A 26,789-nucleotide genomic window follows, 5' to 3' on the forward strand; every position below is an offset into this window, starting at 1 on the left:
CATTATCAGCTACCCTTCCGTTTCAGTCACCTTTTATTGAGTACCTGCTATATGCCATAGACTTCCCTGTTGTTATTTGGACCTCTCCACTCAACCCCTTCTCACTCCTCACCTCTTCCACAGTGTCCCGGCCTCGAAGCTCCCCAGATGACTTGAAGGCGCTGACTCGGAACGTCAACCGGCTGAATGAGAGCCTCCGGGACATGCAGCTGCGGCTGCTGCAGGCTCCATTGCAGGCAGACCTGACAGAGCAGGTGTGGAAGGTTCAGGATGCGCTGCAGAACCAGACAGACTCGTTGTTGGCCCTGGCCGGCTTGGTGCAGAGGCTGGAGGGCACGCTGTGGGGGCTGCACGCGCAGGCGGCACAGACTGAGCAGGCGATGGCCCTGCTGCGGGACCGAACAGGACAGCAGAGTGACTCCGCACAGCTGGAACTCTACCAGCTGCAGGTGGAAAGCAATCGAAGCCAGCTACTGCTGCAGCGCCACGCGGGCCTGCTGGATGGGCTAGCACGCAGGGTGGGGGTCCTGGGGGAGGAGCTGGCTGACGTGGGCGGTGCGCTCCGTGGTCTCAACCACAGCCTGTCCTATGACGTGGCCCTGCACAGCACGTGGCTACAGGACCTGCAGGTGCTGGTGAGCAATGCCAGCGCAGACACTCGCCGTATGCGGCTGGTGCACATGGACATGGAGATGCAGCTCAAGCAGGAGCTGGCCACACTCAACGTGGTGACCGAGGACCTGCGTCTGAAGGACTGGGAACACTCCATCGCCTTGAGGAACATCACCCTTGCCAAAGGTAGTTGGGTGAACTACCCTGTCCGTAGTTCCTCCTTCCTGCCTACATTCCCTACTAAGGCCCCCCCCCCCCCGCCCCTGCAAAGTTCATCCTGAGGACCCATCCTGGAGTGACAGTTAAAACTTACACCTCCACCTTTATGTCTTACACTGTATGACTCTGGAATGTCCTACCTAAATGGCCTGTGCCCATTTCCAGGGCCTCACTGGGTCTCTCTGCTCAGTAAGCATCCCTGGAGCAGAGAATGGACCCTAGGCAGGAAAACAACCACGGGTGGATGGTGATGGGGTGGGTGGTCAGAGATTAGGTATACCCTCTGCAGCCTTCAAGAGACAGAAGAGGGTCCTTCTATAGGATTGGACTGGAGGGCAGAGAAGTTCTCCAGTGGCAAAGGTCCTAATGAGTGGCGCTTCTAGGACTGGAGAATTCCAAACTTGATCTTGGTCTACTAGACAGTTAGAAAAATGTTTGCCCAGTCAGTGGGGGCCCATGCCTTTAATCCCAGCACTCAGGAGGCAGAGGCAGGAGAATCTCTGAGTTCAAGTCCAGCCTGGTCTACAGAGCAAGGTTTCAGGATAGCTGCCTACTCAGAGTGACCCTGTCTCAAAACAGAAAACAACAAACAAACACAAAACCAAAACAAAAGAAGAAAACTATGTTTGTCAGGTAGAGTATGTTTGAATTCACTAAATTTATTTCCTAAACAGGATTGGCTGTGTGCTGGCCCATGCCTGTGAGCATAGCACTTGAGAAATAGAGGTGCAAAGATTAACAGATGGAGGCCAGACTGGTCTCTATAAAAAGACCCTGCATTTGAACAGATGAAGTTACTAATGAGTGGGCTGCTATTGCTGTGATGAGACACCATGACCAAAAGCAAACGAGAAGAGGTTTATTGGGCTTATGGTTCCCACTGCAGTCCATTATTGAAAGAAGTCAGGGCAGGAACTTAAACAGAGCAGGAACCTGTAGGCAGAAGCTAATTCAGAGGTCATGGAGGGGTGCTTCTTATTAACTTGCTCTTCATGGCTTGCTTAATCTGCTTTCTTGTAGAACCCCAAACCACCAGCACTGGGGTTGCACCACCCACAAGCACTACAGACTTGCCTCCAGTCTGATCTTAGGGAGGCATTCTCTTGATTGAGGTTCCCTCCTCTCCTCCAACTGTAGCTTGTGTCAAACTGACATAAAACTAGCCAGCACACTCAGCGGCTGTTAACCTAGAGACCCAGATCATCTCTTCTGATAAACCACTGTCTTCTCTCCTGCCCGGCTCTGAGATCCATGAGACCCTGAGTAGTCTGGCAGTTGGCACTACTGAAGTTGTCCTCATTGGTATACCTGCTGCACATGGGCATACCTTGGGCATGCCACACAGCACCTCTTAAGAGCAGTACCTGTCTAGGGAAGTGTTACTGTCTTCTTGGGTGCTGCCATGGGCACTGAGACCCAGAAAGCATAAAGAGCCTGCCCAGGTTACAGGATGAGGTGGGAGTAGAACCAGGCATGGATTCTGGCCTTTGTGAGGCTATGCCTCTATGACTCCTGTTTTGTCTTCTGGGGCATTCCCTCTGGTCCTGTCTGCTTTCTGTCCCCAAACAGAGAGGTAGACAGAGCCATCTGAATCTTTCCAGTTCAGATCTCCTCCAGCCCTGTGTCCTCTCCTCACCACCGCAGTCCCTCCTCTGAGTTTCCACAGTGACCACAGGGCGCTATAGTCATCCTGGTGTCTTTAGCTCTGCCTGTTCCGAGTGCTCTAGTATGTTTTTGTGAACTTTTATACTGTTGTTAGAGTGGCCTTCCTGCCATAATTCTTTCTATTTTGTCTCTAATTTATACCTCTCTGAACACACATGTACATATTCACACACACACATATGCATACTTGCCTATACATACCCGTATAAACACGCATACACACACACATATTTTTGAATGTATAACTCACACACACACACACACACACACAGATACAGTCACAAACACAGATACCTGCAGGCACTGCTCACATGTGTTCATATGTACATACACCTGGATACATAACTCACATGTACACAAATAGGCATATACATGCACAAGCATACACATAGACACCTCCATGCATAGCTCACCAGCACACACATATACACACACACCTGCATGTGTAATTCACATGTATGTGTACATGTATGATCAAACACACAGGTGAATGCATGACTCATATTTGCATATATGTGCACACATACACAAACACAGACATCCTACATGCATAGCTCACATGTATACACACATACAGACAAGCAGATACCATGTTCCACCCCTTTGCTCTTTTCTGTCTCATACTCATAAATACTCAAGAGCATGTGTTTTTTAAAATATTTTTTATTACATATTTTCCTCAATTACATTTCCAATGCTATCCCAAAAGTCCCCTATACCCTCCCCCACCACTTCCCTACCCACCCATTCCCATTTTTTTGGCCCTGGCGTTCCCCTGTACTGGGGCATATTCAGTTTGCGTGTCCAATGGGCCTCTCTTTCCAGTGATGGCCGACTAGGCCATCTTTTGATACATATGCAGCTAGAGTCAAGAGCTCCGGGGTACTGGTTAGTTCATAATGTTGTTCCACCTATAGGGTTGCAGATCCCTTTAGCTCCTTGGGTAATTTCTCTAGCTCCTCCATTGGGAGCCCTGTGATCCATCCAATAGCTGACTGTGAACATCCACTTCTGTGTTTGCTAGGCCCTGGCATAGTCTCACAAGAGACAGCTACATCTGGGTCCTTTCAACAAAAATCATGCTAGTATATGCAATGGTGTCAGCGTTTGGAAGCTGATTATGGGGTGGATCCCCGGATATGGCAGTCTCTAGATGGTCCATCCTTTCATCTCAGCTCCAAACTTTGTCTCTGTAACTCCTTCCATGGGTGTTTTGTTCCCAATTCTAAGGAGGGGCATAGTGTCCACACTTCAGTCTTCATTCTTCTTGAGTTTCATGTGTTTAGCAAATTGTATCTTATATCTTGGGTATCCTAGGTTTTGGGCTAATATCCACTTATCAGTGAGTACATATTGTGTGAGTTCCTTTGTGAATGTATTACCTCACTCAGGATGATGCCCTCAAGGTTCACCCATTTGGCTAGGAATTTCATAAATTCATTCTTTTTAATAGCTGAGTAGTACTCCATTGTGTAAATGTACCATATTTTCTGTATCCATTCCTCTGTTGAGGGGCATCTGGGTTCTTTCCAGCTTCTGGCTATTATAAATAAGGCTGCTATGAACATAGTGGAACATGTGTCCTTCTTACCGGTTGGGACATCTTCTGGATATATGCCCAGAAGAGGTATTGCTGGATCCTCCGGTAGTACTATGTCCAATTTTCTGAGGAACGGCCAGACTGATTTCCAGAGTGGTTGTACAAGCCTGCAGTGTTTTTCAAAGATGAGAGCATTTACATTATCCTGGAGCTGCAGACGATTTTCATTCTCACTTTGCCGTGCAGTTTTCTAGGGTTTTCTACTCCAGTTCATCTTTCGTAGACATTCACTGCAAAGCAGTGTTTTCTTCTGCTTTGGATCTTTTGGCATTGATGAGTTCTGTCAAAATCTGCCTGTGCAATTTAAAGGCACAGAGAACTTAGATCATCACAGAGGGAGGCATCCCTAGAGAAGGAAGGAAAATCAGAGAGGGGAGACATGCCAGAACACATTGGTACAGCAAGCCTTGAGGCAGGCCACCCAAGCCATATGCAGATGGCTAAAATGGAAACTTTCTAGAATTCTTTGGAATGGGAATAGACCTCTGAAATCATCTGGTCTAATCCTCCCATATCACAGTGGAGAACCACAAGACCCCAGGAGCGAAAATGACTTATCCAAGTCAAATGTCAACCCTCTTGATGAATGAAAACAAGTCTTCAAGGCAGCTTTATCTGGCAGCTGCTTTGTTTTCGATAGAAAACACCACCTAGTGGATGGAGGAGGGAGTTCCCCCCCCCCACCCCCCCAGTGCCTTCTGTCAGGTGTGTGAGTAAAGGAGTTGTGGCTGGGTCTAGGGTTGACAAGGGGATTCTGCCTTCCAGTTAAAAGTACATCTGTGAATGGAGCCACTTGTAAAACAAGCATACCTGCTCTGGAAGGGTTGGGGTGTGTGTACAGGTCCTGGGTAGGTTGTGTGACCATCTGTCCTCTTACCTTCCTCAAAGAGGATGCGGGATACTCTGTGGAGGTGAGCCGATTGGTGCATCCTGTTCCCGTTCCTTTACCCTTGAGTATCTCTCCAGCAGGGCTGCCCCTCCTGTGGGTGCCGCTCTTCTGGCTGTGGAATGGAACTACAGTCTCTGCCCTGCCCTTCTCTTAGGTAGAGATGTTTTGAGTGAGGAAGGAGTCAGGATGCTCTCATGGGCCCTGTAGCATCACCAGAAAACCAAGGCACAGCCGTCAGTGGCAGGGACCGTGTGGGCTCAGATGGCAGACAGACCTTCCACATTGTAATTTACCTCAGAAAATAAGAAACAAGAAGTGTGACTATAAAACTCTGAGAGATAAAAGAAAAAAGGGGGGGGGGGGGTTTCTGTGGGCCAACCTAGGTGCAACTGCAGCTGTAATCACATATAGCCCAGATGTCACTTCAGAATGCAGGCTGTGGGTTGGCACAGCTGTAGCAACTGGAGCTCAAGGTCCTGGAGAGATGAAGAGTGAAATGGGGTGAAGTCTTTGGACTGGGTGAGCTTTAGCAACAGAGATCTGTGCTAGGTTTCCTCTGCTGCTGAGCTTGGCAGGAGGGGAGACAGCTCCGTACAGGGCAGGGATGGGGAAGAGGGTCAGGTGATGGAGCTCATTTGCATCTTAGCTCCGTCTTGCATTGCCTGTATAACTCTTGGCAAAACAGGTTTCACATCTTGACCCTGTTATCCGAGAGTTGGGATAAAAAATATGGTGATACCTAAAAACTCCAGCTTTCCTTAAATGCTTTACATAACTTGTGAATTTAAAAAAAAAAAAGTTAACTACTTTTCCCTTTGCTCTCGAACCATTGAATTTGTTAAATAGCTGTCAGCTTCGGTTAGGGTCTGAGGACAGTGCCAACTTTTGGAATGTATCAGTACATCTTGATCTTGGCAGCCAGGTTGTTTTGTGTGTATTAACACCCTCTGGTCTCATATCCTCATTCATTTGTCAAGCATTGATTGTGCAAGACACTGCTCTGCTAAGAGCCTGCGTGTTTGGGGTTCCAGGGAAAGAAAGCATCACACACTGGGGCTAAAAATAACAGTTTCTTGTCGAGAGATTGCCAGCCTTCAACCAAGGCATCCATAGGGTTACACACCTCTGAAACTCTGAGAGAGAGTTATCCCGGTGTCTTCTGAACTTCTAGTGGCTGGGGCAATTATGGCCTATAGATGCCTCCCTCCCCTCTCTGCTTCTGTCAGCCTGTGTCTCTGTCTGGTCACATGATTAGGGTCCGTCCCTCTCCCGTATGCCCTTAACTAACAGCATCTGCAGAAACCCAATGTCCTAAGGAAGGTGAGGATGTTCTGGGGACAGATGAGTTGAACTATTCATCTAGTACAGCTGAAGGTGAGTGCTTGCAGCCTGGATTCCCACAGCAGGGTCAGGTAGACAGGATACATCAAAGCAAACCAGATCTGCTTGTCTGGGTTGCACCCGTGCCAACAGGAACCATGGGACCAAGAAAGAGCAGCAGCAGAAACAACAAGGAGCATCCTCAGATCCTAGTCATGGGCAGTTGACAGGGAGGCCTCCTGGGTGACTGAAAGAGTGGCAGGAAGGTGGTAAGGGTGAGACGTCTGGCCTCGTGGGTGTGGCAGAAAGGATAAGTGCCAGATGGATCTGGACCGAGATCACTGTGTCTGCCTGTGTGGCCTCAGACGAGTAACTTGAACGTATGGCATAGGTATAGTGGAGACTGAATTCAGTCATGTATACTTGAGTCTCCGCCACACCGGAGCCTCTCCCGGGAGGTAGTCCCATCCATAAGTAATTAGACACTTATCCTCCACCCAGGTGCCCCGCTGAAACCTAAGCTTAGCTAGGCCTCCTTCTTCACTTCGTCCCCAGAGGGAGCCAACAGCCATCCTACATTCTAAACAGTCTGGCTGTTCCTTCTGTCTCCGATGGCCCCTTTCCTAACCCAGGGTTCCTCCACCTCCCACTCGATGGACCACAGCCCCTGCCTTTCACCTTCTTTCTGTTCTGTCTTTCTCTCACACCACAGCCCAGCCATCTTCTTCCCTTTGTTGTGCGCAGACTTGATGTGGCTTTCCTACCAGGCCCCTTCCAACCTCGTACCTACCTGGTCAGAGTCAAGTTCAGCACCTCAGCCTCCATTACTCCCACTTTCCCAGTCCACTGAGCTCCTGCTGCTCGGTTCACCATAGCTTACACAGCTGCATCGCTGCTTTCAGCTCCTGTAGGAATGCTCCCTCTGCACGGGATCTCTCCCTCTTCCTTATGTCTCGGTCAGCCCTGACCACTGAAACAGGCTGGGGGGCTTTGACCACAGGCATTGCTTTCTTTTCGGCTCAGGAAACTGGAAGTCTGAGTTCAGGGTACTGGAGTAGTTGGATTCGGGTGAGGGCTACCTTCCCTGCCGTGTACATGACCACTTGTTTGCCATATTCTGATCTAGCAGACAGAGAGAGAGGGAGAGAGAGAGAGATGTTGGGGTAGGGCTGGGTGGTAAGGAACAGAAGTGAAGGGAGAGGAAAGGCAGGCTAGTGCCAAGCTCAATGGCATCCCCCAACTCCAGACAGGAGACTGGGTCTCATGCTATAGCCCAGGCTGGCCCTGAGTTCACCATCCTTCTACCTCTGCTTCCTAAGTAAATACTAGGCTACAGTGATAGTCCATCATAACTGATCTTCCTCATTTTATAAAGACACTAACCCCATTGAGGGGGGCCCATCCCTATGACCTCATCTAAACCCAGATAGCCCCGCCTTTCCAAACTATAACCTTAGGGGTAAGAACATATGGATTTGAGAGGGACACAGATATCCCCTGAATACCCTCCACCCTTCTTCGCTTAGCTAGGACCTGTTTCTTCCTGAATGGGATTCCATGGAAACCCCTTTGGTGCCCGCAAAGCTGAGTAGCTGCCATTATATGATTCCAGCCCAGAATTCTGGCTCTTCCTCTCCTCTCAGAGAGAATCATTTGCTTTTTCCACCAGTGTCCTGGCTTTCTAACCTTCTAATCTGCTTGTTCTTGTTGTCATCTTTCAGGGCCACCGGGACCCAAAGGTGACCAAGGAAATGAAGGGAAGGAGGGAAAGCCAGGTAGCCCTGGACTTCCTGGATCTCGAGGTAATGGGGTACACTGGGAGGAATCTGGGGGAGTGCTTCACATCTACCCCTGACATGCTCTTCCTAGGGATGATAGACAGCCACCGCTCGCTCTTCCACCAGGTAACAAGGAAGCTGTCAACTTAACCGTAGAATGGGCCAAATGCTTTTCCCTAAGAAGTACCAGGATCTGAAGGAAGGGACTCCCAAGAGTCCCCAGATTCACTAAGCTGCTGCCCACATAGGAATCGGGGTTCACATGGCCAGGGCCTTCAAGCGAAGACGGTCTGCGATGCTAGGAGCCTGACGCTCTGCTGCCCCATCTCACTGCCTGATGCCCTGCAGCCTTTCTTAGGCTCATAGTCTCAGAAGTTTCCTATCGGAGACTCGGACAAACATCTGAGTGTGCCCATTCCTGTGTTGCATGCAACGTTCTGCTGAGTGAAGTGGCTCCAAGATGATGCGAGGAGAGGAAGCTTAGCGGGGAAGGGTCTGGTTATTTATTTTAGGGGGTTATTCCTGCCAAATCTCTACATTGCAGACGAGGGGAGAAGATAGGGCATGGAAGGGGAGTGCTCCAGCCTGACCTCCCCTCTGTCCTCAGCTCCACATCGGAGGATGCCCTGAGGCTCTCAGGACAGAAAAGCCACTTTTCCTGCCTCATGAATCATAGGGTGGGGGCCCTTCGGGCACATCTTGCAGTAGACTCAGAGATCACCACAGGACTCTTAGACTCTGGGAACAGATGCATCACGTCAAGAAGAAAAAGAAAGGCATTCCATCAATTTCTTTGACGTCCTCACACCCTTGGGAGGCCACTGCCTCCCCTAGTCATTTGCTATTAGCCCTGGGGTAATAACTGGGAGATAGGTTTCTTGTGCTGTGGAAAAAGAGGCCCAATGAAAACCAGCTTGCTCTCCAAGCAGGAAAGAACAATTAGGAACTTGATTAAGAAAACTGTGTTCTACAGCGATGACTAGTTTTGGGTCAGGACCCTTGGGCCTTGGGCTCTCACTCCATAAAAGTGTTTGTTGATTCTGGCTCTCCGTGGTACATCCAGTGCAGGCTGTGGCCACGGTGTCTGATAGCCAAGAAGCTGGAGCAAAGCGCCTAATGGGATGGCCGCCTATGTACCGATTGATTGGTTTTGTGGACATTCTTGTGCTTTTGACACTTTGTTTGTGGAAAGAAAGGGAGTGTTTTGTTTTTTTCATTTGTGTTTTTTCCCCCTCTTCCTTTAAATAGGCTAAGGCGTCACCTCAGACTCTTCCCACTCACTAATGCCATCCCCACAGCATTCTCCTCCCTAATGACCAGTGAGAACCTTAGCCTAAAGCAGGACATGATGTTAACCAATCATGAACTTTCTGTAAGAAAGAAGGGGACTCAGATCCTGCCTCCAAAGCCCTTTGCTGTGTGCCCTGGGGCAAGCATCCAGGAGCCTTAGTTTCTTTATCTGAAGTTTGGGTATAAATAACACCCCCCCCCATGCATGTCATAAGGATTACATGAGATTCTTTATGCCTGCACACAAAGAGTAAACAGAATTTAGAAATCCAGCATGCTTGCAGGTATCTGAATGGGACTGGCCCTACCACTACCACAACAACACTAGGCCTTTCAAGAGTAAGGGTTCAGGGAAAGGTGATATAGGTGTGTATGGGGAGGCTCTGAGCTGCCCTGTAGGATGCTAAGCAAGGGAAAGCAGAGGCTATGGAAGACCAAGTTCATATTAATTATTAAACTAGATAAGGGCATCTAATGGACCTGAGTCTGCAGCTGCACCCTTGTGTCTTCTCTCCCCAGGTCTGCCAGGAGAGAGAGGTGACCCAGGACTGCCTGGTCCCAAGGGTGATGATGGGAAGCTAGGGGCTACGGGCCCCATGGGCATGCGCGGATTCAAAGGTAATACTGAATCTTGACACACCCTAGGGCTCACATTCCTTCAGTCCTTGAGTAGCATAGGAGCCATCTAGGAGAGTGCTGTGTGTGTGTGTGTGTGTGTGTGTGTGTGTGTGTGTGTGTGTGTGCCTGTGCACACATGCATGTGTGGGTGCATGGGTATATGTATACAGGTTGCAGAGATAAAAGCAGGGAACCTAGTGAGGGGTCTCTGAGAACAGAGCCAGGCTGCAAGCACTTTATCACTTGTCCTCAGTCTTACCAGCCTCCTCTCCTTCTACATGCCCTCCAGTCCCCGTGCTTACAACTTTATTTCCTTTCTCCGGTTTAATTTGCCAACCGTGCTTCTTCTGATATTTTTCCTTCTTCCCGTGGGTAGTTCCCTTGCTCATCCTCATGGGAATCTACTTCTTCATGGTCAGTCTGGATTGTCAGATTGGCCAGGTATGCTATACACCATTAATCCTAGCAGGAAATAGAGGCAGGTAGATCTCTGTGATTCCAAGGCCACCCTGGTCTACACAGTGAACTTCAGGATACCCAGAACTACATGGAGGACCATGTCTCAGATAGATAGATAGATAGATAGATAGATAGATAGACAGATAGATACATACATATATACATACATATATACATACATACATACATACATACATACATACATACATACATACAAGATAAGGATACCTGATGCTCTTTGCACTGACTGCCTACATTTCACTCATTACCATGACAACTCAGAAAAAGTACTGCTCACCATCACCCCTGCCCCAACACACATACACCCTGTGACTGAGCGGTCTTCTGTCTTTGGAAATCATATTCTACTCTCTAGTGTTCAGGTGGACTGAGGTCTTTCCTTTATGATCCTAATTGAAAATATGTGATATTTTTAAAAGACCATATAAAAAGAGCCAATGCTTGTTGATAAATGACTAGACAGCACAGACATACACAGAGGGTAAAGTAGACAGGAAGTCCTTTCTTCTTTGGCCCCTTTGGCTCCGACTCTTCAGAATAACCACGGTGAAATCTTTGGAGCACACACTGGTGGATACTTCTCTAAACACGTTCAACCATGTATGTGATTGCTTTCCTTCTTTTCAAACCTGGGATCACAGTAAATACTCTCTCCCGGACAATTCTGACTGCTTTCTTCACCACAGTGTGCAGTGGGCTTTGGACTTGCAGAGATTATGTTGGGAAACCTTTAAAGTAGAATCCCCACCCCCACCCCCCCACCCCCCCACCCCCGCCTTTCTGTTGTCCACTGAGTGAGTAGGGCCAGGACGTTCTCCTTCTTTGTAGAGTGAAATGGAAGCTAAGAGAGGCTTGACCTTTTAACTCAACCCTGGACAGGAAGTTCCACAAGTCCTTGGAAACTGCCCTACCAGAAACACCAGCCTGACTTAGAACCTGACTCCATGGACGGCTGGAGCTCAACCCCTTCCTCTCCAATGAGCTGGAGTGCGAATTTCTCCAACACTGACTAACTTCGCTTCCTGCCTGGCATTCCTTGATGCTATATGGTAGATGGGGCTCTAAAGTGCTTTCTCATGGGACCCTTCTTTTCCCTTATGACCAGAGCAGACACTATAATTATCTTCTCCACAGCGACCTCTGGTGGCTGCTGGCCCCTGCCTGAGGGATTCGCTGGCCTTGAGTTAGCAAGTCCATAGATAAAAAAATCTTATTTGTAGTGTGTTGTTTCCATTCCTAACACGTATTTTCCTTCCGTTCCAGGTGATCGAGGCCCAAAAGGAGAGAAAGGAGAGAGAGGAGAGAGAGCTGGTAAGGAAATTCTGCTGGGTCCGTACTCTGGGGCACAGGTGAAGCCTGTGGTCAAAGGTCAGGTGCTGAAACCACACTCTGGGACTTGAGCATCAAAGAGTTCCCCCTCCCCCCTTTTAGCCTTCACTGGCCCAGCAATATGTATCATCAACCCCTAGGGGTGTAGGCCTGGGGTTGTATAGATGGATCTAGAGGTTTCCTCCCCACAGCACCCTGTAGCACCACTAATTCCTTATATACAATCTTTGTAAAGTGGAGAGAATAGGAATCCTGACCTCTTAGGGCTATGGTAAGACTATAACAGAGTCTGGACACCTGAGTCAGAGCTCATGAAGTGTTAGCCATTAATATTTCATACCCTACACCAACTCAGACATACTTTCTAAAAATCACTGGAGGAGATGATGGCTAAAACTCGGCTCCAGACTTTGTAGAAATGGCTCGTGCAATGCTCAGAGAAACTCAGAGGACCCCCTCTTTTGTCTTCTCCTTTGCTACTTCTGAGGCCATGAGGCTTAAGACATTCCCTGGCAACCACACAGTTGGGCCCCTCTGCTGAAATCCTTCCTGTAGCCATTGTAAGAGAACTGGCTGATCCAGCTGAACCACATTTTTCTGAGGTGTATCTTCCCCCAGCGTGCCTTGTGTAGACTCCCAGAAAGACTGTTACGAAGAACACACAGAACCTCTTAGCCAAGTTCCAAACAAGAATAGAACACCCGGCATTCGGCATTCGGCGACATTGGCTCTGAGTGTATATTCAAGAGAGCATGGGTGGATTAGCATGTCTCTGGGCACCTGTGCTCAGGGCATGACTTCAGGGCATGTGGCCTGGGTACAGAGCTGGGGAAGTACAATCTAAACTGCTTATTGAGGGGCTCCCGCAAAGGGTGGTGAATGTGGTCTTTGGGGTGCTGCCTACTCCTGGGCTTAGAATCAAGCATTTTTGCGTCTTCTGACAGAATGTTGCCGAGGTGGCTGAGAAGGACTGGACTGTGGCATTTAGTTCTGAGACATAAACAACGTGTGGAGGGTTGGGCAGGAAGAGAGGAGCTATGTGGAAAGATGACCTTTGAGAATGAGATCCGAAACGCTGCCCACATACCAGAGGGGTCTCACTGGAGACCGTCTGCCAACTGTTTTCTTAGCTGACTTGAGAACCCAAACAGGAGGTCACAGCCAGCAGAGTGAATATGGTCATTGTCTACCTGGACAGCGCTGGTTACGCTCTGAGACTGAGGAGGTGGAAGCCAAAGCTGGCTGGTGTGAGGCTCCCCAGTCAGAGGCTGGGGAAGAGAGCCCATCCACTTGACCTTATAGCCTATGGATGACCCAGCCAGGGACTGGCATCAGCTCTGGATTTGTCTCCCAGGGGAAGGAAGGTTTCTTTACTGTCATAAGGAGACTATATTCAGACTGGAGCCCAGAGCTCATACACAAATCCTAAGCTTGTACAAAACTTTTAGCTACCTTTCGGAGACCCCAGAATTGGTCTCCTTGTGCCATGGAACGGGCAGGTGAGGGGGCTTGGCAGACTGTAAGCCTCTCGCGCTGTGAAGAAAAGCATCAAAGGGGCACAGGAACTCTAGAACCATGGTACTGGAAGTCTACCATTCACCTTCCCCACTGTTAGAGGCCCAGAGCTGAGCGCTGGGTCCCTGGCTTCCTTAATCTGGAGTGGGAAGTCAAGCTACAATCTTGGAGCAGTGGAGTCTTGGGTGGTATGGTTGGGCTCCCCAGAGTTCCTAGTGAGTTCCTCTTTCCTCATGGCTCTAGACGCTGACGGAAGACCCAGGCTGACTGAACCTTTGCCTCAGTTCAGAACTGAGGTCTGACTCTGGTTGGCAGTGGGGTTGGTTATCTTCCCACAGCCTCAGCTTCCTAAATTGCGTCTGGCCATGCCTAGTCATATGTCCCCTGACCCCGAGGTGTTACTTATATCCCTGAGACCCAGGCTCTGAGGAGAGGCCCATGGCTCATCTTTCAGAAAACTGTGGAAATTCTGATGGACACAGTGCCTACTACGACTGGGGCTTTCTTAGTCATTCCCTGGTTCCTTGGCAGTCCCACTGTGGGATCCACGGAGTAGGAAGTGTGAGTTCGCAGCACCAGAGAACCTCAAAACCCTGAGCTGAGTGGTGCAGGGCCAGCTTGCCTGGCTGGGTTCTGGCAACCAGTGCCTTTGCCAAAGGCTTGAAACCTTTACCAAATTCCTCAGGTTAACCTGCAACTCAAATGCCTGAAGTTCCTTCCAGCAGGGAGTGTTACTATAGTAACAGTGTTCATGAGAGACACCTCTCAGTGGCTAGTGGCCAGTGTGTGGTATTAGGGAAAACTCCTGGGGGCCATGCTTGCAGTCAGTGTGAACATGCTTTGCAGAACAAAATTCTTGCTGGTGTTCACCCATATTGAATCTGGAGTTGTGGGATTTGGGAGTGTGGATAGGTTTCAGATCACTTCCTGTCCCTGTTCCTAGCTCCACCCCTGCAGGTCCTTGACCCAAGAGGTGGAGGGACTCTAGGGCTACCTGCTGAGATGGTGGTTGTAATGGATCTAAAATCCAGACCTCTTGGTGTTTTTCTTGATGAGAAGTAAAGACTTTTATTTTCCCTTCAGGCCTTAGTGACATCAATCATCCCATAAAATCTCGTTAAATAACCCTGGCTTTTGGAGATTTGGCCAGGGGAAAAAACAAGATCCATATGTACATCTCAAGGAAAACAGACATTTGTTTTTACCTTGGAATGTGATCTGTTTGCAAGATACAAATGTGTGTACAAAGTTCTGTTTAAATCCCAGTGCGTACATTTTAAGCGGTATATAAGCTCAGGTTGTTTTAAAAACAACAAAAACTTTACTCTGTTTGGTTTCACATGAAGAGAAACTATGCAGCCTGACATGAGGTGAATCCCCAAGTCAATATTAATCAATAGTTATCACTGGAAGCGTGTTTTGTTGTTTAAGTAGAGGGGTTTCTGGGTCCCAGCAGGATCCAGACACAAACACATACACACGTGCAGGGACCTCATTATCTCTACCATCCAGCATCACAAAGAGAGAGAGAGAGAGAGACAGAGAGACAGAGAGACAGAGAGAGACACAGAGACACAGAGAGAGACAGACAGAGACAGACAATGGAGGGAGAAGGATGGCAGGGAGGGTTGAGGGAGGGGGAAGAAGGAGAGAGAGTGACCAAGGAAGGGAGATTCCACATAGTTTTCCAATGGCTGCTGGGATGTTGCTACCTCTATTTAAAATAAAGGAGGGGAAGGGACTCTTTAAAGTGTGCACATACACACACACACACACACACACACACACACACACACACACCCAAAGCTCACAGCTAGTAACTGAAATATAGAGAGATGCACATTTCACTCAGGAAAATCAGCTTGAAGCAAAATGCAAAATGTCAGAGAGGAATAACAAGGAAATGGTAAATGACGCACGCGTGGAGATGGAGATGAAGTACAGCAGAGCCAGCCCCAGGGCAGGCAGGGGTCACCACACAGGGGCTAGGGCAGAACTGACTTTGAAAAGGAGTAGAGGCCAGAGAAGATGAGGGGACTTTCGGGGAGTGGGGACTGGCCTTTCTTACTTCTATCAGAATGAGAAGGTATGTGGATGGAAAACTAGCTTGAGTGACAAGAGACGGGACACCCATCCCTTTGGCAAATATCTATTGAGTATTCGCCCCAGGAATTTCCATCTAGCAGAGGGGAAAGACTCATTAAAAGTTACTGGTGACCTTGGGAGGGGCTGTGGTGGAAGTGAGGGAGGGGGAGGCAAGGTCAGAGAGGAGTTGTGATCCAAACTCTGAAGGGGAAGTTGAGGTCTAGTAGATGCTTGAGGGAAGTGATGGATGGCATCCCAGCTTCAGGGAGCTGTGCGTGGAGCTGATAACCCAGTAGATGGGCTGAGTAAGAATTTAAGGTATTGGAAACAAAAATCCAAGCCCAGGGGGACAAGTGAGAATCCCGGCAGAACTTTTCAGTGGTCCGAAGGTTAGCTTTGACCTGTTCACTTTAGAAAGTCACCAGCGGGTTGAAAGCAGACATGAGCACTATGGGGTAGTTAGGAGGGCCTACCAGAGGCGAAGTCATCCCTCCTCCTTCCCAAGACCTGAGGCATGCCCTTCCTCCCCGGGGGACAGTCCCCTCTGTAAGTCCAAGCTGCTCCTCTGCTCCAGCTCCTGCTTGGGTCTCAGGGACCCTGTCTTTTGCAAAGTCTTCTTCTGACGCATCATCCAAAACGAAGACAAGACCCAAACTCCGCCAAACTCTAAACAGTCAATATGTACCATGGGGCAGCTCAGAGAAAACCACTTGTTTCTTCTGAGCCCGTTCACAGGCTATGACCTCAAGCTGGCTTGTCCCATACCACAGGTTCCTGACACCACTCAGGGGTCCTACTCTTTGCTCAGAGTTAGTATGGACCCCACAGGCTCAGTGCTCAGTCTCACAGGACCCCCAGTTTAGATTCAGTTGCTGTAATTGGTGCTTCCCGCGGCCTCCTTGAGTTCAGTCATTTGCGAGGATGGCTCACGGAGTAGTACCTCTTCCTGTTTTCTCCCTTCTAAAGGACATTCTCACCATCCCTGGGCAGCTGAAGAGAGACAAGAATGGGTCTTGTGCCCAAGCAAGGAAAAATACTAAGGCCAGTGTCGAAAGAAGCGAAGTCCCCCTTGGGAACCTAGCAGTGCCGAGGCCACCAAGAGAATGCTAATATCTAAACACATGTGAGTGAGTGCAGGAGTCTCAGGCCAGTGCCTGAGAAGGGCAGCTATTAGGAAACAATAAACAAATGAATGTTTGGCATGTGCACTAAGCAAGAATTAGCAGCCAGAGGCATATTGGGGATTTGGGAGGGCTAGATGCTTTCAACTGCTATTCTCGTGGGTTATTCAGGCCTGCTAGTCAAGCCAACCAGTTTCTGTTCTGGGTCCAGCCCTGTGCGAGCGCACCCCCATGGCTCTGTGTTAGTTAATCTTTCTGCCCAGTGCCAGGAGACAGCTCCCTTAGGACTTAGAGGTTTACTCTCAGGGATTTGCCCTGCAAGAAAATTCTTAGTAACACAAACCTCAGGCAGAAGGAGAGCAAACAGAGCCTTGGCAGCGCTGGAGAGATGGCTCTGCAGTTAAACAGGCTAGCTGCTCTTCCAGAGGACTCAAGTTCGACTCCCAGCACCCAAGAGGGGTGGCTCACAGTGCCTGTAACTCCAGTTCCAGCAGATCCAAAACTCTCTTCGGGACTACACACACATGACATACACATTTAGAAAGAAACCCAACTAAAATTTTAAAACAACAAAAAGGCGGAGGTGGCTGAAACCGCCAAAGAACTGAAGCTTGGGTCATTGATGTGGGTTTTGTACAAAGAAAGTTTAGGTTGAAGCAGAGTTGAGATGCGTATGAACACTAGGAGTGACCGGACTGTTTGTTTAGAAAATATTTCAAACAAACCCAAGAGTGATGTGATTCCCAGCCTAAGCGCTCTCTCTCTCTCTCTCTCTCTCTCTGTCCTTGTGATGCTGGGTGGTAGAGGATAATGAGGACCCTGCAGATATAACTGCAGAAGACTGAGGGCTGCCAGAGCTTCATGTCCTAACTCCATAGCCCCTCCCATCCTGTGGAAGACACCTTGGTGGGTACTTGGAGTCAGTTTCAGATGGTCTGGCCTCCTACCATGGGTGGCAGTCAGCTTCTATTCTTCATGAAGATGTTAGTGAGATTTAGGTAGAAAAGGAAAGAAATGAGAGATCTCCAAGGTGGTCTTGTGGGTGCTGTGATGGCCGAGCTTCATGCTGGCTTTCTTCCTGACTCAGTCTGGGAGGGACACTTGTCACTTCCAACCACACCACAGTCCCCACCATGATCTTCCCTCTGGCTCATGCTGAGTTTCACGCCACAGAGACAGACCACCAGCCCATTCTCGGGGTATTGTCATTCCCTCAAACAGAGGCAGCCACTACAGAGAGGGCATGTCCTCACCCAGGGTGACAGCGTTAGTACTAAGTTTGGGTCTCCAAGTGACGGTTTGCAGTATGGATGTAGGTACAGTGCTTGGTCCTGGACTTGGAAGAGCCCAGACTAACATAGGAACCGGGATGTGGAAGGAAAAAGAATACCCCCCCCACCCCCACCCCTGAGGAGTAGCCATTGGACTGAAGGGATGGGGAGGGGGATGGGAGCTGATTAAGCAATAGATCCATAAAGCCTTTGCCAGGGAGGTCTTTCAAATGTCAGCATGTCTCTCTGGAGGACTTGAGTAAAGAAAGCTCAAGGCTTGCTGACATTATCAGTGCTCTCTGTCACCTGGCTCTCCTGGCTCCCTTTCTAGCTCAAAAAAAAAAAAAAAATGTTGATTGGCTCTCATCTTTTGGTGCCATTTGAAACCAGGAAAAATTAAAAAAAAAAAAAAAAAAAAAAAAAAAAAAAACGGATGGAGAAGAGCCTCATCTATCTACACAGCTGCCCAGTACCAGTAGATACCTACAAACGTAGTTGTGAGAAGCTTTGGCCTTTGACCCTCTCTCACTAGCTCCCGCTAGCTCCAAGCATTCTTCCTTTATTGTTTAACAGACACATCTTTAAGATTTAGTTTTACTTTTTTAAATTGTGCGTGTGTGTGTGTGTGTGCATGCGTGTGTGTGTGTGTGTGTGTGTGTGTGCATGCATGTGTGTGTGTGTGTGTGTGTATGTGTGTGCACAAGAGTAGGTGCCTGAGACGGAGGCCTCAGTCAGCAGAGCTGATGTTACAGATGGCTGTGAGCCACCTTCTGTAGGCACTGGGGATCAAACTCATGTCCTCTCCAAGAGCAGATCGCATTCTTAGCTACTGAGCCACCTCTCCAGTCCCAAGATGCATCTTATAAGACTTGTTTCCTTATTGTGTATATGCGTGGCAGTCAGAGTACAAATTGCACGAGTCTGTCCTCTCCTTCTACCACGTAAGCCCCAGGGATCCAACTCAGATTGTCAAGCTTGGCAACACCTTAACTCATGGAACCATGCTACTAGCCCCTACACACTTCTTTACTGTCAAGTACCAGGAACCAGGCAGCCAAGGAATAGCAGCATCAGAAAGCCATGCACATAGTTTTCATAGACTATGTGACCAAACTGGGGAGAGGAAGACATGAGTCAGCAATTTAAAAGGCCAATACTGGGGACTCAGGGATGGCTCTGTTGGTAAAGTGCTTGCCACGTGGGCAAGAGGACCTGAGTTCAGATCCCCAGAACCCACATAAAAACCCAGTGTGGAGGCACACACGTGTAATCCTAGCGCTGGACAAGAAACCACAGAGGATTCCAAGCCTGCTAGCCTTCCTGAGCTGTGAAGCCCAGTCTCTGGGAGAGACCCTGACTCAAAACAGAAGATGGAGAAAAGGAGGGGAAAGACACCTGACTCTGATCTCTGGCCTCCACAGACAGACAGACAGACAGACAGACAGACAGACAGACAGAAATAGAGAGATAGCAAGCAATACAGTCATACAGTCAGGGCAGTGACACCTTGTGGGATGTATCTGCTACATCTTCTACCCAGTAAAGTCCTGAGTTTCCTGCTGTGACTTCCATCCAGAGACCCCATCACAAGGAGGACCCAGCACAGGAAAGACCCAGGAGCGGTCATTTCTTCAGCTGACTTAGAGAAATCTTTTTCCCTTCTCCACTCTCCTTGGAAGAGAGTGGCAATGGTCCCTTGAGAGCATTTAATAAAATATCCCGAAGAGGTGCCAAGTCCCCTGTTAGGGTCAGAGCAGATATCCACCCCTAGCAATGGGGTTTTGTATCCACAGGCTATACCCTCCAGGAGAGCCTCCCCAAGGATACAGTCCTTCGCTTCAGGGATGGCTCCCAAGCTCCCATATGGATCACATTTCCTGTTGAGAAGTGTCACCCCAGCCTAGGGGGTGGGGACTTTCAGGCCAGCTCAGGGCATGAGGAGTTCTTCCTTTATAAGAGAATGAAAGTTCAACTTCTTTAATGGGCAGATGGTCTAAATTATCCCTGTCCCCCCCCTCAGCCCGCCCCTTCGCAGCTGCAGAAACTGCAGTGCCCATTTCCCCAGGCCTGTGTGTTTATTTCCACTCTCCACAACCTCCTTTCTTCCTTCTTGTTTTTGGTTTGGCAGGAGGGGACTGAAAGGCACGGCAAACAAACATCAAGGGACTGGACCACTCTGACCATAGCTTGAGCTCTCCCTCTTGCTTTAGAAGCAGAATTCCTGGGCTCTAGGACTCTCCCATGCATAGCCAAGGGAGGTTCTGAGTAAGTTAGTGCTCTATCTGGTTCTTAGAGCCCTTAAAACGTGGTCTGAGTCCTACTCACCCATCCACTCCTCTACTCTTTCATTAAGTGCAGGATGTTGAATACTTCGTTGTACCATTGTTAACATTTGGTTTTGAGTCCAGTGGGTACCTGCAAAGATGTCCAAATTTCTTATGTACTAGAACAAAGAATTAAACCATGAATAGTGACAATATTATTAAATTAATAATTGTTAATAGTTACTAAAGGAGAGAGAGGCACTCCTGAGACTGGAAGTGGGCTAGAGCGCTGAGACAGATCCCAGACTCAAAAGCCCTGAGTCCTCCCACTATCATTTAGGAGCCTTTATAGGTCCTTTACACAGCACCAACTTCTCAGATGGGACTTTTCTTGGGCATTTTCTATTTTGTTTTACATTCCTTTTGCTAACTGTTTTTTTTTTCTTTTAATCTTTTTTCCCTAAAAATCTGATTTGTTTGTTTATATGTGGGTGTATGTGCACATGAGTCCAGGTGTCCACAGAGGCCAAAAAAGGGTGTCAGATCCCCTGGAGCTGCAATTACAGTCAGTTGTACACTAGCCAACACAAGTTCTGGAAACCAAGTTCTGGTCGTCCGAAAGAGTGGCAGAAGCCAGTTCTCTTAAGCACTGAACCATCTCTCTAACTCAGTTTGTCAATTTTAATGACTCTTTCTCTATACCTACTTGCCTGTCCTATCAGGGCCTCAATGCCTAAATGGGGACACAACTGGATGCTGAATGGCTGCCATCTTCTCACAACAGAGTGGAGGGGGGTAGAGCGCACAGGGATGCAGAAGAGAAAATTGTGGAACAATAATTCTCAAAGATGAAGAGCACCCGTTAGGAAAGCTTCCCTGAGAGGTGACCTCCATATGCCTTGCAAGACTGGACAGGTGGTGAGCTTATAGCTCAGCTGATGCCACATCTGGCTCTCTCTAATACTGCTGTAGCTATGCATGAAGACCGCCTTCAAAGCATTCAAAACACCCCAGACCGTTCAAAACTGACCCTGTATTGGAGGCTTTCGATCTCCCAGCTGGTTGATTCCTGTGTGCATTCAGACGGGGTTTTATGTCTGAGACACAGACCTGGTAGCTCAGGGCAGTAAGTGCTGAAGACCCCGAGTGGCTGTCCTAAATAAAGAGAAAGCACCTTGCATTCAGCAAGGGTTGCTATTAGACAGCAGCCATCAGTGTTCAGCCTGAGATGCACACTGTTTGGAAAAGGAGAGGCTATTGCTCTGAGCACCCTGTAGCAGCTGTGTGACCCTGGGCAAATCACTTGACTGTTCTGGGCCCATGTCTTCCATTGAATGCGAGAAGTTATGACAACTACGTCATGGAGTAGTTGTGAAGGACAGTAAGATACACATACGGAATACTTTGTAGAGCGCCTGGCATTCAGGGTACTCAGGGGTAGAATTCCATTCTCCATGCTGATCCTGCTTCACTTGCAAGCTCCCCCTGTGATATGCCCAGGACAGGGCTTTAATGTGGTTGGGTCTGGGGACAGCTCTGAGCTATCAGAGACCAAAGCATGCTGGAAGTCCCAAGGCTACTTCAGCCTGGAAACCAGCTCTAAGAGATGGCAGCTACCAGCCACTTACATGACCCTCCCAAATCTGCCTGGGGTCAGCGGGATGGAGCAACTTGCTCAGTTATGCTGAGAGCAGAAAGACATTTCACAGTTTACCCCCCTCCCCCATAAAAGCCACAAAACCCCAAACAGGGTGTGCAAGCAAGGTAAAGGAGCCTGTGGATGAAGAAACGCCAGGGACAGCCAGAGATGCCAGCACCCTGGAAGTGAAACCAGATGCTGGTTTGAAAGTCCTGGGGTGGGTTCCCAGGAGAGATTGTGCCTTCCCTCCTATGCCCAGAGGCAGGGTAAGCAGCTGTCAGGCTTGTGGAAAGATGAGAGATCTGAGTCTGGAGTAGGGGTGGGGAGAAGCCTAAGGCAAGGCCACTTCCTACCTGGTACTTAGGGAACCACGAGCCAGATCCAGAATCTCCCCCATCCTGCTTCTATATGCGTGTATACAGGATAGCAAGAGCAAAGCCATGTTTGCTTTGAGAGAAGAATCCCCACACATTAGCTTTATAAGGGGCTGTGAATGGCCTGGGCCCTGGTGCAGAATTCCCATCTCATTCCAGAACTGCCATGCTTAGCAAATCATATCCAGTTTGCACTAGTATGCAGAGAGCTGCTGATGACGGCAGGAGCCAGGCTTCTGTACCACCCCAATCCCACCCCCCAGTCTCTGCCCTAGCATGTAGAGGAGCCAGAATCTGGGGAGAGTAGAGGAAGTGAGGAGGGACCCACCCAAGTGTAGGGAGCAGCCCCTGGTCCTGTGTAGATCTGCTTTCTGCATGCCATCCCTGCTAGGACCCATGCTATGCAAGCCATCCCCAGCAGTCCATGGAGGCACCCAGAGGCACTCACAGTTGCTTTCTCTGTGACCAGTTTACCTATGTTTCCAGAGAGGACACGGGCCAGTGGTGCCAACACTCCAGCCTAGCCGCCGAGGGCAGAGCACCCCATTTCTACTCACCAAGACCACAGGAGCAAAACCTTCCTGACTTTATGCAAACCTCTACTAACAATGGAGCCCTCAGAGGCAGGTTACCAGTCAGTCATTAGATGAATGTGTCCCCCCCCCCCCCCACGCCATGTTCTGTTCTCTTCAGATGTTTCTGGGAGTCATGAGTCGCTTTAGGTTATGGAGCCTGGGAAATGGCCCATCATATAGGCAAATCTTGCACAGCCTGGAATGAAGGGGTTACTGGAACCCAAGGCTGCTCTGGGCACACAGCCGTAAGTAAGAGGACAGCTTGTCTAGTGTCTCATCATGGCCTAGTGACTCCAATTCCTGACGCTCAGCCATTTTTGCTGCAGCCTGCACTCCCCCTCCCCACCTCCACATTCCCCAGCTCATATTCTTGAGAGATTCTGAGTGATTCTGTAGTTTTCACTATGGTGGTTTGGACAGACCTTCTGGGCCTTTCCCACAAACAAGGAAGTGCCACGGGCTGTGGGCACATCACACTCCTTGATCGATTTATCAAATCTCACAGCCTAACCACATTAATTGGCAAAGTCAAGTTGGCACTAGTGACAGGATACTGAACAAACTCAAATGGCAGTAACTACTGCCACAGGGCAAGGAATTCTGCACAAAGCGTACTCTATCTCAATTTGAACAGAGGTGACATGAAGAGGGGCCAAGAAGGGCTTGGTGGGGCCAGGAAAGTAAACTTACAAAAAAAAAGGGAAGCCGGGTGGTCCCAGAGGAGCCTGTATGCACTCAGTAACTGGAGTTTATCAAAGTGAGCTGCTGTCGTCCAAGAGATGCTGGGGACAGAGGTCTTGCTATTAGTGCTCATGTGGGAGACCTCAAGTCTGCTCCAAGAACTTACTGTTGACTGACAGCTCCTGTAAGCAGGCTTATAGTGATTCTGGGGCATTGGCACTAAGTTGTTGGAAATGATATCTGTGTCTTCTTGAGGCTCTTCGAGCCCAAGATAGAAGTTCCAGTTAAGGGGAGGGTTCAAAGTGGCCTGGCTTGGGTTTGGCCATGGTCGCCTGATCGGGCCAGGAGCCAACAGAGAGAGGTAGTCAGCCTTGTGTACCAGACTCAAAGGATCACTCGCTGCACGGCTTAGTGTGCCCTGCCCATCCAGCTCATTCCCAGCATGCTCCTCTCCTCACTGCCTGGGGATGCTGCCTCAGACCCATGGTTGCTGCGTTTAGCAGGGCATGACCTGGGATTGCTCCACAACACTGTGTCTCGGGCCCAGATGGGTATGAAAGCGGGGCAGGAGCACTCTGGTTATGCTTGCTCATGAAGACAAACCCCATCCATCCATGCAGCTCTGGCCAGCAAACCTCTGTTTAGCTCTCAAAGCTAGCTCAATGCTGAGCATCCAGGACTGCCCGTCCAAGGGAAATGAGTTAGGTACATGTGGCCCAAGGTTGGGAGCTTCCTAGAGCCATCTCAAGCAAGGGCCCTGTGGTCTGCGGAGTGCTAGCTCCAGGCCCTGGAAATCCAGAGTTAACTGTCTACCAGCTTCCCTAGGTGGGATGACCCAGTTCTGGGAGTGAAGAAAGAAACAGTGCTCTATGAATGGGGCCTTCCAGGAACAACAGCTTCCTCGGCTCCAGTCTCATCTCTACATGGGGCTGGGGTAGCCTGGGAATCCCTGAGTCCCCAGCCGCTGCTGGCACCCTATGACTCAAGGTGAAAGACAATGTTTCTGGTCCCACTCTCCCTTGGCATACATTCTAACCGTGCAATGTGGTTGGGAGTTCCAGAGCTGGATCTGGATGGAGAACTAAGTGAGCAGCTGGAAATAGAAACGCATACACCAGCATATTATTACAAGGAGTGAATAGGTCATGCACAGGAGAGGGGCAGGCTCACCAGGTTTCCTCCAGTGCTGAGCTTCATCCTTCCCCTGTCTCACAGAGCAGCACACTCACTTCCCATGTCACTCAGAGCATCCGAGCCCTGCAAGAGTGTGGCAGCCATCATGGTTCACCCACACAACTCCGGGGAAGCTGATGCGTTTCTATGAATTTCTAACAAACATGTGACAATTAAAGTACATTTTCTGGACTTCTGCTCCATCATAGTTGTGAAGCAGATTAATAGAACAAGCCCAGAGGGTTAAGTATCCAGTGCAGACCTCAGCTCTCCTACTCACAGAGGCTGACCATCACCTCTTTGGGCCTCTGGGCCCTCCTGTCACATGAAGGTTTTATGCCATGGCAAAGTCTTGGCCAACTGACAAATTCCATGCTTCTCTGTCATTGGTGATGATTGGAAAAGCCCAGTTATTGTGTCAACATTAATTAAAGTAGCTCCATGCACTACATGATGGGATGCCTGAAGCCCACAGCTAAGTGTAGCATTACCTAGTCCAGATCCACTTCTCCACAGCCTGACCCCAAGTGTGTCCCTTTCCCCCTTCAGTGGAGAGGCAGGTTTGGGTCTGGGAACCCTGGGGCTTTCTTTAGGAGTGAGGGTGAGGACCAGGAACAGCCTCAGTAATGGGCAAAGATAGTTCAGCATGACAGGAAATGGGAGGCAGTTTCTAGGAGTTGGAGTAGCAAGGTAGGAGGCCATAGCAGAGATCAGAAACCCTGACATCCCAAGAAACTTGTAGGTGAATCAAAGAGCCCCTTGAACTGCAAGAGTGAGGAGGCCATGTGGCTGCAAGGGGCCAATGCCCTGTCTTGACTACTTTATGTGTTTCTTCCAAGTAGTGAGGCTTCTGGAATAAGCCCTGGGATGACTGCAGGCTTCTCAGTATAAGGGGAAACCATCTACCTCCAGGTGTTGTGGGGGTCCACAATTCCCAACCCCAGAGCAGAAGGGAGAAGAACAGAGGCCCAGCCCTGTGGACATCTTAGTATCTCAGCTTAGTTTGGGAAGGTGAAGGCTACAGATGGGAAGCTCTGCCCAATAGCTGAGGACTGCAGGTTAGGGACAAACTGTCAAGTTGGACTAACCATCCCATAACCTCCATGATTCATTTGAGGGACAACTGCTTAAGCTACTGGAGTTTTCCAGTCATGGAAAGGCATGTCAGGCAAGCCATGGTAAGGAATTCATGGTGGCAGAAGAGGGCACATTGTCTCTGTAATCAGGAAGCAGAGCAAACAAGATATTGGGCCGGACTTGTTTCCCACTTACTCCCGAGTTTCCACCTCCTAAAAGTTCAATACTTTCCATGGAGTACCACCAGCTTGGGACCAAGTGTTCAAGCACAGGAGCCTATGGTTTGTGTTCAAACCACAACACTAGCTGAGGCTGGGTCTGGTTAAGTTGGGGCTGACATATTAAATATGGTGTCTTAGTCAGGGTTTCTATTCCTGCACAAACATCATGACCAAGAAGCAAGTTGGGGAGGAAAGGGTTTATTCGGCTTACACTTCCATACTGCTGTTCATCACCAAGGAAGTCAGGACTGGAACTCAAGCAGGCCAGGAAGCAGGAGCTGATGCAGAGGCCATGGAGGGATGTTCTTTACTGGTTTGCCTCACCTGGCTTGCTCAGCCTGCTTTCTTATAGAACCAAGACTACCAGCCCTGAGATGGTCCCACCCACAAGGGGCCTTTCCCCCTTGATCACTAATTGAGAAAATGCCTTACAGTTGGATCTCATAGAGGCATTTCCTCAACTGAAGCTCCTTTCTCTGTGATAACTCCAGCTGTGTCAAGTTGACACAAAACTAGCCAGTACATATGGGGTGGGAGCATTTCTGGATGATGGGTGATTGTTTAGTTGGAAAACTCTACCTTGAAGCAGAAACTGCTGGGAAGAAGTCCAATTGAAAACCTTCTATCCACAGAAAACCCAAACATATAAGCAAGACACGACATTCTACCTGGCTGGGCTAGAGACAGATTCTCAGTGGAAGGCATGGTGACTCCCCAAATATGTGGATGGGAGTAGCCACACCCTCACGCCTGGAAAGGGTGCTACCCACACTGTATCTCCAAGATGCTCTGTAGGCACAAGGGGGCCAAGGACTATTTAGGGACCTGTCTCTTGACTGAGGTCCCTGAATTGGGGTAGTCGGTACCTTAACCAGGAAAATCTCAGTGTATATTTTGCAAGAAGGTTAAAACAGAATTGAGATTTGTTGGTGGGAAAGACATTTGAAGAAACACAGCTGGCAGCCATATTCTTTGAGGCATGGCAAGAGTGAG

General features: G+C 49.1%; 1 protein-coding gene across 2 annotated transcripts in view; it reads left to right on the plus strand.

The window, feature by feature from the left end:
- Positions 1–26,789, plus strand: part of Scara5 (scavenger receptor class A, member 5) — a 98,424-nt gene that overhangs the window by 63,995 nt on the left and 7,640 nt on the right. The window contains exons 4-8 of one of the 2 annotated variants that reach the window (NM_001168318.1): positions 124–798; positions 8,027–8,107; positions 9,893–9,991; positions 11,735–11,782; positions 12,745–14,546. In NM_001168318.1, coding sequence (NP_001161790.1) covers positions 124–798; positions 8,027–8,107; positions 9,893–9,991; positions 11,735–11,782; positions 12,745–12,764 — 923 coding nt within the window. In that variant the 3' untranslated portion in view covers positions 12,765–14,546. Of the gene's footprint in view, positions 1–123; positions 799–8,026; positions 8,108–9,892; positions 9,992–11,734; positions 11,783–12,744; positions 14,547–26,789 lie in introns of those variants that run through there. The other variant, NM_028903.2, reaches the window with a different exon arrangement.

The sequence above is a fragment of the Mus musculus genome, chromosome 14, assembly GCF_000001635.26.
Source record: "Mus musculus strain C57BL/6J chromosome 14, GRCm38.p6 C57BL/6J".
NCBI lineage: Eukaryota > Metazoa > Chordata > Mammalia > Rodentia > Muridae > Mus > Mus musculus.